Here is a 15,961-nt window from a genome sequence, read left to right as displayed (position 1 = left end):
CACATGTGAAGCCTAGAACACACCTTGCAGAGGCTTGTTTTCTCCTTCCACTGTGTCTGTTGGGGGAGCTAACTCAGCTCATCAGACTTGGCGGCAAGCAGCCTTACCCACTAGCCTTTCTCTTCATCTTCATGGCTGTCAGAGGCCAGTGAATCCAGGGCTTCCAGAAAAGTGTCAAAATTGTGTGGTCCCCAGTTGCCATGTGTGTATTCACTAACTATGCTGTGACTGTGCCTTGTTCCTATTCTAAATAACTAAGAAATGAGAATCAGCAATGTGAAGAATTTTGTTATTTTAAAAGAAAGAATTTGATAGTTTAATTAGTCAATTTATAGCTTTGTTTGTTTGGGTTTTCTTTGTTGTTGTTCAAGACAGTGTTTCTCTGGGTAGCCTTGGCTGTCCTGGACTTTCTTTGTAGACCAGGGTGGCCTCGAACACACAGCAATCCACCTGCCTCTGCCTCCCCAGTGCTGGTATTAAAGGCATGCACGCCACGCCCGGTGTCAATTTATAGCTTTTTGGTAAGTGTATTTAAGGTTATATATTGACCTTTTAAAGACTTCTTTTTTAAAAAGACTAGATTTTTGAAAGCCTAAATCATTTCCTTAATTTGTCTACGGTGGTTGACATACTCTTTTTATACCAAATTTGTTTATTCCTGAATGCAACTGTTCAGGACATTTATTGAATCCTTTAGACATTTCAGATAGAGAGTCAAGGTGGATTTTTAATATAGCAAGAGAGACTGGAGCATGGTAGCAGAGATTTCTAAGAGTGAGTTAAGTTCACATTCTAAGTGGTGTGTGTGTGTGTGTGTGTGCGCGCGTGTGGTGTGTGTTTGTGTGTGGTATAAGTGCACATGATAAACTCGTACTATTAAGTGGTACTAATGCATTGCCTTCGTTGTAGTGGATTTGTATAATTTTTTTGGCTTCTATGATAGCAGGGGTGAAAACAGATATAATCATGAAGTGTTTCATATTTTTCCCTTTGCTGCATCTTAGTGACCCCCCAGCCTCCGCTTTTCTCTCCTTCATGTGGATTTCTGTACTATGCAGTACGTGTGGCAAGTATTCTGATCCCATGGCCTACCCTGTCTGCAGAGGTGTGTGTGAGTGAGACCCCTTTTAATCATCCGTATAATGATTGGTGGCTCCCTGTTGTTAAACCACAGTTATTGATCCATCATCGCTGAAGTACATAGCTGAAGGAGCTGGAGCTGTCAGGCATTGATTGACTAGGAAGGAAGTGTAGAGATATTCTGACTCACTTTTATTTTCATCAGCAACAGTTACAGTGGGGATGTGTGAGACCTCCATGATGGAAGATCATTTTTCCTGCATTAAGAGGGTGTCTGATGTGACTGAAATTGCTGGAATAACTCAAACGGCAGCATTTAAAATATTTAGAACAGAAGAAACTGTCCAAAACCTTCTCCTCTGACTCAACCTAATGGCACCGACTCTGGAAAATAGATCTGGGGGCAGTAGTGAAAAGAAAGAAGAGATCAGTTAAAATCATTCAGAAGCAAATTGAGTAACATATGATATATGCTAAAATTTTATAAAAGGTTATGTGTGTGGACAAAATGAGCATGTTTTGTGAAAGCGAAACCATGTCCTGGCTGTCAGAGAAGTTTAAATCATAATTAGTTATTTGTCTCATGGTACTGCTTTTACATTTTGGGCCATTTAAGAAGATTGTGACTCTATATACAGAAATTTTAAGTAAGGACAAACGAAAGACACAAATGGTATTTATGAACGTGCCCCTCTGCTTTCAGTTTAACTTCCATAGATTTTAACATCCGAGGTGAGCATTGCTTACTTGCGAGGACTGGCTAACAGCACTTATGTTATGCCCTGGCTGTAATCAGAACAAAATAAAAGAATAACAAAAATAAATGGTGGGTGCTTATACTAAGAGTGAAACCCAGAAAGAGAACAGAAGCCACGGTCCCTAGTGGCATTTTCCCCATGCCTCACAGCCTGGGCCTTTGTCACTCTCTCTGAATGTTTTATTTTTGTTATAATTACACTATCTTGCCTGTACTTTGTCCCTCTGATCCTTTGTTAAAGCCCAGATCACTGTGCAGCCTGAGCTCCTAGGTGTGATTTATTGAGTGACAAGTAGCTGTAGGGTAGAACCACCCGCCTCTGTACCTGAGTAAAGCATTAGACATCACAGAGCCGGGGCAGGCAGGAGGGGGCCCGCAGACTGGGGTGGGGGTAGTGAAAAGCACCGAGCAGTAACACAGCAGCTCCTGGATACAGATCAGAGGAGAGGTTCTGCCACAAATCACCTAGAAACATGTCAGACGCTGCATGTTTGTTGTTTTACACTGAGGGCACAGCCGTAGTCCAAAAGTATTGATTCTTCCCTTTGTACGGAGACAGAGACTGTCAGACCTAGCGGGCTGACCTTGGTATGGTGCAGACAACTATTCCCCACCCTGCTGACTAGATGAACCCCACAGGAAAAGCCTGGGCAAGAGATGCCAGTGTCCACTTCTCAGGCACAGGGAGAAACAGACTCCTGCTGAAACTGCTTCTGGTCTCCCCTCCCCACCAGCTTGGGCCCCTGAGGTGCTGCCCGTGACACAACATGGGAAGAAAGAATCTTGGAGTGAGTGTGTGTATTTGTTTGTGTGTGTCTCAAAATGCACAGAAAGAAACTTTAATTTTTTTTTTACTTGTCTATGAGACATCCTAGAGGTCCATCGTGTGTGTGTGTGTGTGTGTGTGTGTGCGCGCGCGCGCGCACAAGCGCACGCCCCCGTGCATGTGTGTTCTGTGTTTGAGGAGGCAGAAAAAGACTCTGTTTTTCTACATATCAAAAGAGAAATCTCTGTGTGAGGCCACTTAAGTATAGGGTTTTTGGATACTTTCCCCTTCTCTCTCTGTTTCAAAGTCGTTAGAGAGAAGTGAGGTAAGAGGGAAGTAACCACCTCTCAAACTTAAGTGATCCTAAGTTATTTTTAAAAGTTGTTTAATAGTTAAACGGCAGAGATCCACAGTCTGTGCGATTTCACTGTGCTCTTTCCCTTTGTAAGCTCTGTAGAACTTTTCAGGCATCTTGCAGCATTTAAATATTTCCTACTTCCTTAAAAAATGAAGTAGACTTTAACTGAACAGGCTAGTGTGAATTCGTATTTGCATTGGCTAAATATAAACACGGATATAAAGCCCACATTACTATGAACCTAATAGATGCCCCAGGAAGAGGAGCCTCCAGAGTGACTTTCAGGAAACATAGCTATTCTCTTCGGGATTTGTGCATCAAGACTTTGTTTTCTTCATAGTGTTTGCCCAGAGTACTAAGGAAGGCTGTACAGTTTCTTCTCAATGAAGCTGGGTGCTTTATTGTCACTAAAACTAACAGGAGGATGCCTTTCTCTCCTCGTTTTAAGAGTGTTGCTTCATGTACTACATGAGCTGTCCATGAAGAAACTCATACCTTTCAGATTTGCCCAAAGGAGAATCTAAGACACTGATGGTGACAAAGGGTAGCGACAGTACATGTGGCTCAGCAGTAAGTGCCTCTTCCAAAATGAGGCTTCTCTTTCCCAAATAGAAAACTGCAGACACGGCTGGGTGTTCAGTGATATGTTGAGTTTGTATAATTGAACATTAATTTTTTCTTGATGTGAATATTTTACAAGTGACCAAGTGAAAATGCAAATAGCAAGTTCATGTAAGGCATCCTGAGCCCCTTGTCCACATGCACATTTTCACCTTAAAACAGTTGAAATGATATTTTATAACCTGAAAAAACAAACAAAAACCCAACTACTCTGAGTTTTTTAAAAAAGCATTTGTTTACAGTCACTTTTAAACTTCTTTTTAAGGTGTGAGTATTCTGTACTATATTGGAATTTCTAGACTCTAAATAGGAGAAAAATCATAGAAAAGGACTGTTAGGAAAAAGCAATATATTAAATATACAACCAAAAGATTTGGCTAACTATTTTGCCTTCTTAGGTTCATTCTAAACAGTTTTCATTCTCTTTGCCAAACGTTTGCTTCTGGTTAGAAATGCCCAAATGTTTTATAGGTTTAGAGCAGGCAGGCACATATTCATTAAAAAGAATTCAGGGGTGCAACTTAGCACATGTCATTGTCTTTGAGTAAGACCATTCTGCTATAAAGTGGGAGATGAAAATTGAATCTCCTGTTTGTGAGGTACCATGTAAGAAATACGGTGCAGAGAACAGGTTGGGAAAGGTTTAAGTTCTGAGTGCTTAGGATTGCTACTTTTAATACCTTACTTTTTCTTTAATATACATACTAATTGTCTGTCTGTCTGTCTGTCTGTCTGTCTGTCTGTCTTTCTCTCATCCCTGTATATGTTCTACCCATCTGATTTACTACGAAAATCACATTGCTTTTGAAAGTGTCAGTTGAGTTATCCCTTGTCTTGTTAGTACCATGTTTGATTTCTTGGACAGAGACATAAATCACCATCGAATATGTGGGTCTTTTGAAGATGCACCCAAGGTTTATTGCCAGTAACAGTCTAGTGGCCTTATGTGGACTTTCCATGAATAAAACAGATTGATGAGCCATTTTATAGCATCACAAGCTGTATTATAAATATATCACCCTTTTCAGTAATTTAACGTGAGGAACAGCCTAATGAGCTTCCAGGCAGGATCAGTCTGAGAGCTGGGTGTTCTGTGTAGCTTCTAAGACAAGCAAGGAACTAGTGGAGATAAGACATCCAAACCCTGTAATATTTTCTTCAGTTCAGTCATAGAAAATCTTTCAAGTTATTATCATTTGAAATAACAGTTAAGTCAGGCTAAATTTAGAGTCTGTTGGAGAAGTAAAGGGAATATGAAGGAATTCTGATTTTGCTTGTAGCTGGAAACCTAAGGAGATTGGGTTTTGAAAATCATTCATCTTTTTCCCCTGTTTTCCTTATTGGTTGAATTTATCAACAAAAATTGATCAAAAAACTATAAATGTCCCTAATCTAACATCTACCTGGTAACTTAGAATGTGAGTGAGTAGATATATTTAACACCGTTAAAGAGCTTTGGAAATATTTTATTACGTTCAGTAGACACCGGTGTTTAAACAACGCACACAACCATATCACTGTAGATCTGTGCCGCCCCAACTGTTCAGAAAGCACACGAGACTCTGGCTGCTCCAGGCATCGTTCTGTGGATGTGTCCCTCCCCGTCCCCACCTCTGTACCTGGATGCTGCTGTCTATTTTAATCTAGAAAGTATTTTCCCCCCTGAATACAGTTGATTATGCCATGCCGCCCTCCGTGTTTATATATACCAATTAAAATTGTATTACATATTTTTAGAAGTTAAACTTTGGTCTAAAGGAGCAATATTTATAAATATAATTGTTGAATACCTTTGCCAAAAAAAAAAAAAGATCAAACAGCGTTTCCTAGTATCCTTATCTGTCATGAAAGCACCGAGGCAGTTTGGCAGACTCAGGCTTTTATACTCTAGACATGAAGTACCTTGAGTGCACACAGGGCAAGTACAACATTGAAAAGGCTTTAATTAGGCTTTACAGACTAGGCTAAAGCGAGTATGTTACCACAGAGACAGAAACATAACCAACAAGGACCTAACCTGCCTGACCCAGTCCTGCCTACACTCACAAATATACAATACCTTTCCAAATTGAAAAAAAAAATGAGTGGAATGGCCCTATTTATGTCCCATGTTTCTTATTAAAAGTGGTTGACAAGTAAAATTCTATCTAACAGTATACCTGCAGACAGTCTCAGTATTGTTTTGAATTTTAAAGAGTTGCTGTGTCTTGTAAATGACATTATGCATTTAATATTCTGTATTCAGGGCAGAGTTCTTTTGAAACCAAGTGTGTGTTCATCTTTGCTTTAGCCTTCGCTCTTCTGCCTTCCTCTTCAGTACACCTGGGACTTAATTCAGACTCTAAGTCTAAGCTTATGTGACTAAAACACTTTGTTTCTCAGTGTCTCCATTTCTAAAACAAATTTAAATTGAATCTTTCTTTGGGGAGTATATTAAAAATTGTACAGAGTAAACTTATAAAGGTCTCTGCTTCCACAGAAGTCATTGTTAGACACATAATTCTGTTCCCTGTGATACCTCAGAAACTTACTACTAAGTGGGTGCCTTGATGTTTTAAGGTAGATTGAACTAAAGCTTGTGGCCATTCTATTTACGACTTTGTTGCTGGCTGAAGGTTACAATAGTGCATTATCTGAGAAACAAATGTTGACTGATTTCATTGTGCATACATTGGAAATGGATGCTGTTCGCTTAGGTTTTGCCACTTTAACACAAAATCATTACGCTTGCAGATTAAAAGCTGTTGTGTAGAAGTGGCCTTTCCTCATGTAGTGACTGACTTCTTATCAAACCTTCCTTCTCCTCTTTCCCCCCAAAATCTAAGGGTATAGCTTTCCTCCTTGCCTTTTTCTCTGTTCCCCTGTCTTTCTGTCTCTTTTGAAAAGCCTTGTTCACCAGTGCGCCTACTGCCTTCCTTGCCTTTAGTAATACTTTCATGAGAAAAGCATAAGGCTTGTGAAGGAATGATGCCACCTGTGAACGTGAGTCTTCTTTATTTATGAAAGTCGAGAGGGTTCATGTCTTTGTTTTCTCTGAGGGACTCTGGGAGAGGCACATTTAGAGCTTGTACAGCTGCTGATGACTTCTGGCTGCTTTAAGAGGCAGCACACACACATACACAGTGGTTTTAATCTTGGTTGCAATATGAAAAGGGCCACACTTTCATCTGAGACCTCAATTACTGGGAACATTTGAAAGTTGTGTTAGTGTCTTCCTTCCTTCCTTCCTTCCTTCCTTCCTTCCTTCCTTCCTTTCTCTCTTTTTTCTGACGAGTTCATCACTTGACATTCTCATAGTGTGAGTCGAATGCATACACATTTACACACATTTGTCTATGAAAGTATGCGTCCATGTGTGCAACTCTAGATATGTGTCCCTTTTCATCACTGTGATGAAGTTATGCCTCTTTCGGTGCATCATTAGTTCCATGAGTGATTGATTCAACCAATATGTTTATCACAGGGTAGGTACCTCTTATACAGTAACTGTTTGTATATGTGCATTTTTCCTTTAGAAGGCACAAGTCTGTGGAAAACTATCCTTAATGAATTGCAAATAGAGACAGTTAAGTAAGTTGTGTTAATTATGTCATTTGCAAGATTGCCTAATGTAGAATTGGTCAAGAGACTAGAAACTGCTTGTCAGATGTTTCCTTTAACTAATGTGATAGTTTTGCGGTTTTCAAATGGCACAATTCATACAACCTATTGGATGGAACCTAATTAATGACCCCTTAGTTTACTTTAGAAAAATTATGTTATTAAACATACCGTGATTGGTTCTGTCCTCCTTACTTTGCATTGATCCCAGTGAAGAGTGTTTGCTTTGTGACACCTCTCCCTAGCTCTTAGTCTTTGAGGAAGCCAAGGGAGTTCCATGTTCGGATCCCGTGTCTAATATGCTTTCTAGTGTTGTAAACAGCCAACAAGTTTTGCAAGTATTCACTACTCAGCATTTATGTCTTAGTCTTCTTTGGCCAACTCGGCCAGTTCTCTCAAGGCTTGACATCTTGATGTCCTAGTGCTATAAATAGAAACTCAAAAATCTCTTTCAAAGTTTGTTTGTTTGTTTATTTATTTATTTATTTGTGTGTGTGTGTGTGTGTGTGTGTGTGTGTGTGTGTGTGCGCGCGCGCCCAGAGACTAGAAGAAAGTCTCTTCATTCTCTACAACTGGAATGTTAGATAGTTGAGAACTGCCTGTAACGGATCTGGGAACCGTACTCGGGTCCTCTAGAGGAGTGTCAAGTGCTCTTATCTGCTGAAGATCTGCTCCAGCCCTAAGAAAAATCTAATTACAAAGGTTCGGCTAAGAAAGCAAAATAGATGTCAGTAGTAACTAGGAACAGAAATTACCACTGTGAACTATTTTTTCTACCTTTGTATCTTTGCCTTGTCTAGGAAGTCTTTATATCAGAAGCAGTATTTTGTATTTTTAATAAATAATTTTACTTTTCTTGCATTTTCCTTTGCCTATTGCTGAGAAAATTAAGGAGCATGTCTTTTTGAAAATTGAATTTTGAGGGGTATATTGGCAAGTGTGACAATCCTATCTTCAAAGGAATTTATCTCATGGATTATTTATGATAGCTGCCTTTTAGTATTCAATTTCTGTCAATTTTTCTTCATTGGTGAGCATATATTCATATCAGAATATATTAATTGTTTCATAAATTGGAGATTATTGAATAGTGTCGGGAATATAGTTCTTGTAATAGAACAGGTCAGCTCATCCACAAGTGAGTTTGACTAGCATATTGGTCTAAATTTCTAAGATACCTTTAATCCTGTGTAAGAGGTCAGATTGACTTGCTTTCTTACACACAGACTCAGTCAAATGAGGGACATGCACACACCGTTGAACTGGCTATATCTGATTCGAATTTTTTTATCAAAATCTATTTGATCATTTAGTCTGGTACTTCTCTTTTATTATAGAAATACTTGCTATAGTTGCACTTAGATCAAGCCATCATAAGTCCCTTGTCATCTATTTTTCCCAGAGACATCACCCCAGGGGGAGCTTCTTCTTAACAAGAACAACCCAGTCTTTGTCTGTATATTGACTCTTCATTAGCTCCAGTTTGGTTACCTGTGGAATTCTTAGCCTTAGCCGCAGCTAGCCAGGCTTGTCCCTGACAAAGTCTGTCTATAAGGATATTATCCTTCCTGTGGTCTCCTGTTTTCTTCCCACCCTCTCCCCCCACCCCCACCCATACCACACACATTCTTCCAACTCTGTGCAGACTTGGCACCATGTTCCATCCCCATCCTCGTTATGTAACCAACCACCTACCCATTTTTTGGCAAAGGATACCCGACTTAGCAAGTTGCAACAAAGAGTTGAGTTAATTGGAACATGTGCTAGCCTCAAATTTGCAACAAAGGAGGGCTGATAGACATCAAGAAAACACAACGGTACCGCTTGAGTAGCATGAGTACGTGGGAAATGTCGTCTCCTACGACGAGGGTGCATTTACATAACCCAACTACCACTCTCCACTTCTCCTGACATCCTCCCCCTCACAGGTAATAAGTTTAACTTGCTCTCTCTTGTCTGCTCATGGGTGGGCATGGCTAGGTGCAGCAGACAAGTGAGGCAGAGCTGTCTGTGACTTAACTTCCTGTGCCGCGTATCGTTCTGTCTGAGACTCAGTTATGGATGGCATTTGTTCCCAGTTATTATAGCTCACCCCATAACTTTCATTGTGTTGTACCTCCTCTGGCACTGAAGGATGCCTTTACTGCCTAAATCCTAATTTAAAATACTTGGATGAAGTGTATATACAATAAGAGGTTTGATTGTTTGAGGTGGGATCTCACTATACAGTTTCAACGTGCTTACATCTGAGTCGTGGTCACTCCGTCTTCCCGTTCCTCTCAAACCACCCCACCCTTTCTCCTACCACTAATTTTGTCTTTTTTTTTGTTTTAAACACCACAATGTCTAATTTATGTTGCCCATATAGTCTTAGATTTAGATATGCGGCTTTCCACTGGAGTGTGGTAGACACACCACAGGCTATACTCTTAAAGAAAACTGGCTCCCCTTTGCTGGCGGCTAAGGATAGGACTTTGTGCACACCTCCCCGATACATCTTGGGATTTGGGATTGCTTGAGCTTCCACAAGTCTTGTTCACCATTCTGTGTTCATACGTGCACTCCCCTGTTATGGCCAAAAGACGCCGTTTACTTGTAGCCATCCATTACCTTCTATTTTCTTTCTTCCCCCTCTTCCACAATGATCCCTGGACCTTGGGAGGAGCAGATATGATATAGATGTCCTATTTAGGGATAAACATTCCATAGTCTCTTGTTTTCTGCACCTTCATAAGTTATGGGTCTGTGTTAGTCACCACCTTCTAAAAGAAGCTTCTCAGAGAAGGGTTGAGTACAATCTATGGATAGTCAATGAATTCTATGAATACAATGTTAAGTCTTTAAGTGTTGGTTTAAGACTTTGTCTGTTTAGGAGAATAATAGTAGTAGATTCTCTACGAGGGCTTATGACCTATCTAGTCAAAGGTTCTTGGGCTGATAAAGGACCAGGTATGGGTTTCATTTTGTAGAAACGGACTTAAATCAGAAAATGGTCAGATAGTCCCATGATGTTCCCAAATTACAGCTACTCTTGACTTTGACAAATAGAAGGACTTCTCACTTCACTTCCTTACTGCCTCCTCATCCATGGTTCAGACCATCTGCAGCCACAGACAGCCCATTCTGAAATCTCAGGCTTCTGAGTATTCTTGCTCAACATCCTAAGTTTTAGAGGTAATCCAGCTCCTGATGGCTCAGAGCATCTTATAGCTTTAAATTTCCTCCCTTGCTTCATAAAACTGTTCCACAGCTGGCAATAGGAGATGCTTCTCTCTGCATATGGCCCATCTGAAACAACCTGATTTCCCTTTCAGTCTTTGCCTCTGAAGATCTCTTGAAGATATTTTACATGGTACACTTGGCCTCAGCATTTATCTCATTGGGATTTGAGGGTCTTGGAATGTCTGGAATGGATGTAAACTTGATTGTTGAGAAGTTCCAGCATCTCGACTTTTTGATGCCTAAAGGAAAGAACAACTGAGTCGTGGCCAGATACCCTTTGCACTGGATGCCATCACTGTTGCAGTTAGGGCACTGAGACTTTGTGTATATTGTCTCACACCCTACTTGTGTGTGTGCCATTATTACTTTTACTCACCGACAGCTCAAGAAACAGACTTGCCCATGCTCATATAATGAGTAAGAAGACAACAGTGTGAACCTGGATCTGACCACAGTCCTGATACTGTTCAAATAGCCTTCACAATTCTTCCAAATATAGAACAGGCAACACACAATGTATTTGGCATATACATAATACAAGTTATACTTATTTAATGCACATATTTCTTAGATAAAGTCTTGCTATGTAAATTCTGACTGACCTCTAATGTGTGATCTTCCTGCTCAGCCCCTCCTGAGTGCCCAGATACTTGGATTGCAGATATCAGCTCTCATGTACTTCATATAGGGTATTTTGCTATAATTATTAAAGAACAGATTTTCATGAAAAGTAGGAAAATGTGACCCAAAGTAGATTGGATTGCTCCTTTGAATTTCTTTCACTTAACAACCATAAATCCTGGGAAAATAATAATCCTGGTTTTTGACAGACACAGATGGTAACCTACTGTGCTAAATTTAAAGATGAAACTAAGATAAGATTCCTTAACTTTCCTGTGGCAATTTTGAGCAAGAAGACTCCTCTAACCTGACTGGGGTGTGTGTGCATGTGTATGAGCATGTGAGGGTGAGTGTGCATGCGTGCATGTGTGTATGTGTGTGTGTGTGTGTGTGTGTGTGTGTGTGTGTGTGCATGCGCGTGCGCGCACGTGATGTTGGCTACTGAATCCAGGCCTTCACATACTAGGAAAGTGTTCTCTACTGAGCTGCCCCTGTCCTAAATCCTCATTCTATCTCTGAGTCTCTTACCCACTCTTTCAAATACTCTTTTCTATTATTTGCACTAAGGATTAAGAAAAACTATCATTTTGCTTTGTATGTAACCTGCAAGGGCTATTCAAGGCAGGGCATAAGAATGGTGGCATCTAGTTAGATTTAGCAGATTGCTATGACAGCAGTTGGTAATGACTTCGTTTAACTGAATAAATTCCATGTCTATGAAAGCTTACATTTAGGACGGTGAAGAGTTTTTGTGGGGCCAAGGAAAGTGGGGGGAGGGTGCTGCTTTACAGAGCACCTCCTTATGGGAACAAGTTGCAGGGATTGGGAGGTTTTGGTTTTGCTCTCTTTGTTTGTTTCTTTGTCTGTTTCCAGATCTTTAACAGCATGAGAGAAAGTAAATAAAATACACAAAGGGAAAGAAAAGAATGTTCAGGGTTGTGCAGGCTGCTGGGTAAAGCCACAGCCCCCCTTCCTTGGGCATGTGTCCCCTCCTGTCAGCAGCAGCAGGTTTGTTTGTACACCACACTCTTTACTGTCCTGTCTTTCCCTTCATACTGTTAGGCTGACTGTGTATGTTAATAGTCTTATGCCACTAATTAAGCCGCCTTTCCTTTTATGTTTATTATTAAAGGATAAATTGTGATTTTTTTTTAAATAAACAGTCCAAAAGGCTTTTTTAAAAGCACATTGTAGAGAATTGAAGATTATTCAGAGTCCCAGTGACTGTCAGTACCTTAGCTTATACAGACTATATTTGGGATTTATTAATTTTTTCTGTTAGTCATAATAATAAAAGGGACAATTTAATTTAATTTAAGGCTTTTTTTTGGCCTAGTCAAATTTATATTCATTTCTTAATTACACTAAAATGTGAATCTTTACTTAGTCTGTTAATCAAAATGCATTTAAAGTCTATAGGACCTTAAAGATCATTTAGACTGTTAAGTTCAAACTACACTTTCTCTGTTCGTATTACAATAGGAGGAGATGTGACCTCAGATTGTTCTGGAGGCTCTGATTCTCTTGCTGCCTTTGCCCCTCACTCCCTTCCTAAGTTAAGAATGAAAATATCTCTCTGGAATATCTTTTGATTCGAGGTGTGTAGGGAACTTTGATATCATTGTAGAAAGACAGAATAGAAATAAAAGGTATTTCAAAGTCTCTTGATGCTGGTTGTAAATCCGTGAATTTCCGCTTTGACTCTAAAAGGTTATTAGAAAGCTCCTTTAAGTTTCTCCTGTGGTTCCTTTGCATGCGCAGAGGTGCACTTCCCGCTCACCCTACCCCAGCCTGGCCGTTTCTGAACTTAGTTGGCAGTTTGTAGCTATAATTTGTTGGAAGAACCCAAGGTTCTATAAAACCTGGTTACTTGTTGAAACTGTTTCTGAGGAACATGCATTAAAGAAGATTACTTGGAAATGTCTTAAATACAAAATATTCCATTCACTTTAAGCCGTTCTGGAGTTATACCAGTTTGGAGGTAGAAAAAGAACTATTTTTTTCCCCATTTGCTACTTCACCAGAGGTTAAAATAGTGTTTGATTAACTACTAGTCTCATCCCTAGTAAGAAATGAATACTGTTTGCCTCTTACAAGCATAGAATATTAGTTTTCTATCTTTACAAAAACAAAAGAGAACCACAACCCACAAAACCATTAGGTGAAGCTAAGAATTCCAGAATTAGAAGAGTGGCCTTAGCATCTACCAGATGTGATAACAGCTGTAATGGAAGTTGCTTCTACCACCACATCTTATAGTCACTGTAATGGAAGTTGGATTTTTGGATGGCAGTGTGGAGACGGCCATTTCTTTCTCGGTTGCCGATTGTGACTCAGTCATAAAGCCAGTATTCGAAACACTAACACAGACCCTAGAATAGCCTTTTCCATATGAGTCCCTGATGGGTAGTTGTTGGAGAGCTGGCAGCAGAATTCAGGTGTTCTGGGTTTAGACCTGAGCTTTCCTTACCACCTCTTGTGTGGAGCTGCAACTCAATCCCAGATCCATCTAGATCAGACAGGTCTGTGATCTTTATGCATTCATTTGGTTTTCTTTCTTCTGGGACAGTAACAGCTCAGTTTAGTAGGTATTTCAGTTGTGGCTCAGGCACTGGGTCAGAGTCATACTGGATCTCCCCCCACCTCTCCCCCTCCCCTCCCCACTTAACTGGCGATACTGATACTTCCATTTTACGTCCACAAAGAGCTTACGTAACTTGTGTACATTTTTTAGAGTAAGTGGAGATGCTGAATTGGATCCCAGTAATTTGGTTTCAAAATATGTCTCTTGAACTACTTAGTAATGGCTCCTCCTCAGAGGGCTTCATCACTGCTTTTGATTCCCAAACAAAAGTTTTATGGAGACTGTTGGAACCCTGAGAAGTCCAGGCTTCAGTCTGAAAGCCAATGTTAAGGAAATTAAAAGCTCTATCTCCAAGACACTCACTGCTTGGTTTTCCTGTCTGGGTCACTAGTGATGAAAGTGTCAGCCAAACGGACGCTTGGCCACCAGTGGCAGATGGGTTTCATAGACTTCCTGACTTTAAATGTAAAAGAAAAGCTTTGGGGCGGTGGGTGCTGTGGGCTGGGCTGTGGATGAGTAATGGGGTGGGTTGTTTGGGTGACTTAGGGGTTTGTGACTTAGGCTGTTTTATCTAAGTGCCCTAACTAAGCAGAGCTATAAAAGAAGGATATGCTGGAATACATATCCCGTGTTTTAAAGAAGAGTTCACTTAAGATTAGCAGTATTTCATTAACATCAAAATAAGACCTTATTTAGATTTGTTAATGTTTATAGATGTTGTTTTTCTTCTGTTAAATTAAAAAGAAAAACTAAGGCCAGTGTTTATTTTAAAGTACCAAACCAAAGTCCAAAGCTTGTATCACATGTAATTTCAAGTTCAGCATTGCGAGGTCAAAAGGGCATATTGGCAAGGTAGCACTCTAATAATGCTGTAGTAAGGTTTGAGAGGAGGAAAGCAAGGTCATTGTTTATTTTGCTTGTGGAACATGGTGGTAAGCCTTAACCATGAGTAAGTGCTAATCAGATGATGTCTTTCTTAATAACTTGCTGCACTAGGTAGCTCCACTTACTGTGGATGGAAGTATTTTACAGTCAGTTAGTGATTTAACTAAGTTTTAGCAGCAATAGAAAAATAGCCATTCTGTTCAACACTACCCGTATAGTATTCCTTGTGTGTGTGTGTGTGTGTGTGTGTGTGTGTGTGTGTGTGTGTGTGTGTGTAAGCCAGTGGATATTACATTTCTCAATCTCTCTCCACCTAAGCTTTTGAGATACAGGGTCTTTTGTTGAACTGGGAGCTCACCCATTTGGAGAGGTTAGCTGGCTAGCAAGCCACGGTGAGCTTCTGCCTCTTTCGGCCCAGCACTGGATTACAGATGCACACTCTCACATCCTGGCAGTGTTAGCCTGATGGTCCAAACTTACGTTTTCATGTTTGCACAGCCAGCACTTTACCAACTGAACCATTTCCTCAGCTCCATTATTTCTTGGTATGTTCCAAAAATGGATTTAAAATGACTGTGTCTTTGTTATATATGTTATTTCATTGGTCCTCACTCCTCCATGGGAACATGGTGTTTATTTAAACTAGGATTGCTGTACGACAAGAGTTTTGGACTTTTAGCTGAAGACTCATTGAGTTCAGGCACTCAAGTGAGAATAAGTAATTTTAGTCAAGAGTTCTTTATTTATATCATATTGTTAGTAATTTATACATTTCTAGTGATGAAATAAATTTGACACCTTTTAAAACTGGTTAGTAAATTGGACTTAAAAATAATGAGACCTGGATAATGTAAACAAATTGAGATGTCAGCATTATCATATAAGGGTTCATGTTAGAGTACTTGGGAAAGCACCCCTGCAATTTACATAGTGTGCATTCTCAGGGTTCCCTTGCATATGAAAGGGAAAGTTGGGTTTTTTTCTCTTGGTTCTGGTGATCAAACCTGGGGCTTTTTACCAGGATAAGTGATCTACCACCTGTCTAAATCCATAACCCCAAGAAAAAGGTCTTAAAGATGGGATGCCTCCCACGTACTGGCTCAGTTCTTTCTCTCTCTCTCTCTCTCTCTTTTTCAATTGGAGATCGTCAAGATCTCTTCCCCTTGACTTAATTAATGCCTTGTAGTGTAAAACTTTTTAAAATTAATTTTTACATTTATGTATTTATTAATGTATTCATTGTGTGTGTGTGTGCAGCCCACATTGTGCATGTGGATATCAGAGGAGGGGACTCAGTCCTCCTACTTCATGAGTTGTAGGGACTGAACTTACGTTGTCACACTTGGCTGCAAGCACCATAACCCACTGAGCCATCTTACTGGCCTACTACAATCTGAAGTATTTCTTACAATTGTTTTCATTTTTCATTTGTTTGCTTTTAAAATTTATACTGTACATATCATGGCT

At 39.9% G+C, this 15,961-nt stretch overlaps 1 protein-coding gene across 9 annotated transcripts in view; it reads left to right on the top strand.

Moving 5' to 3' along the window:
* The window catches only part of BNC2 (basonuclin zinc finger protein 2), a 414,736-nt gene that overhangs the window by 200,645 nt on the left and 198,130 nt on the right, over window positions 1-15,961 (top strand). Inside the window, exon 1 of one of the 9 annotated variants that reach the window (XM_084787368.1) lies at window positions 3,467-3,531. The exons of the other annotated variants lie outside the window; for them this stretch is intronic. Within the exon in view, the coding sequence (XP_084643494.1) occupies window positions 3,493-3,531 (39 nt within the window). The 5' untranslated portion in view covers window positions 3,467-3,492. Of the gene's footprint in view, window positions 1-3,466; window positions 3,532-15,961 lie in introns of those variants that run through there. 9 annotated transcript variants of the gene reach the window in all.

Source organism: Acomys minous, assembly GCF_964271855.1.
Source record: "Acomys minous genome assembly, chromosome: 1".
Taxonomy (NCBI): domain Eukaryota; kingdom Metazoa; phylum Chordata; class Mammalia; order Rodentia; family Muridae; genus Acomys; species Acomys minous.
This window is presented reverse-complemented; position numbering and strand designations above follow the sequence as displayed.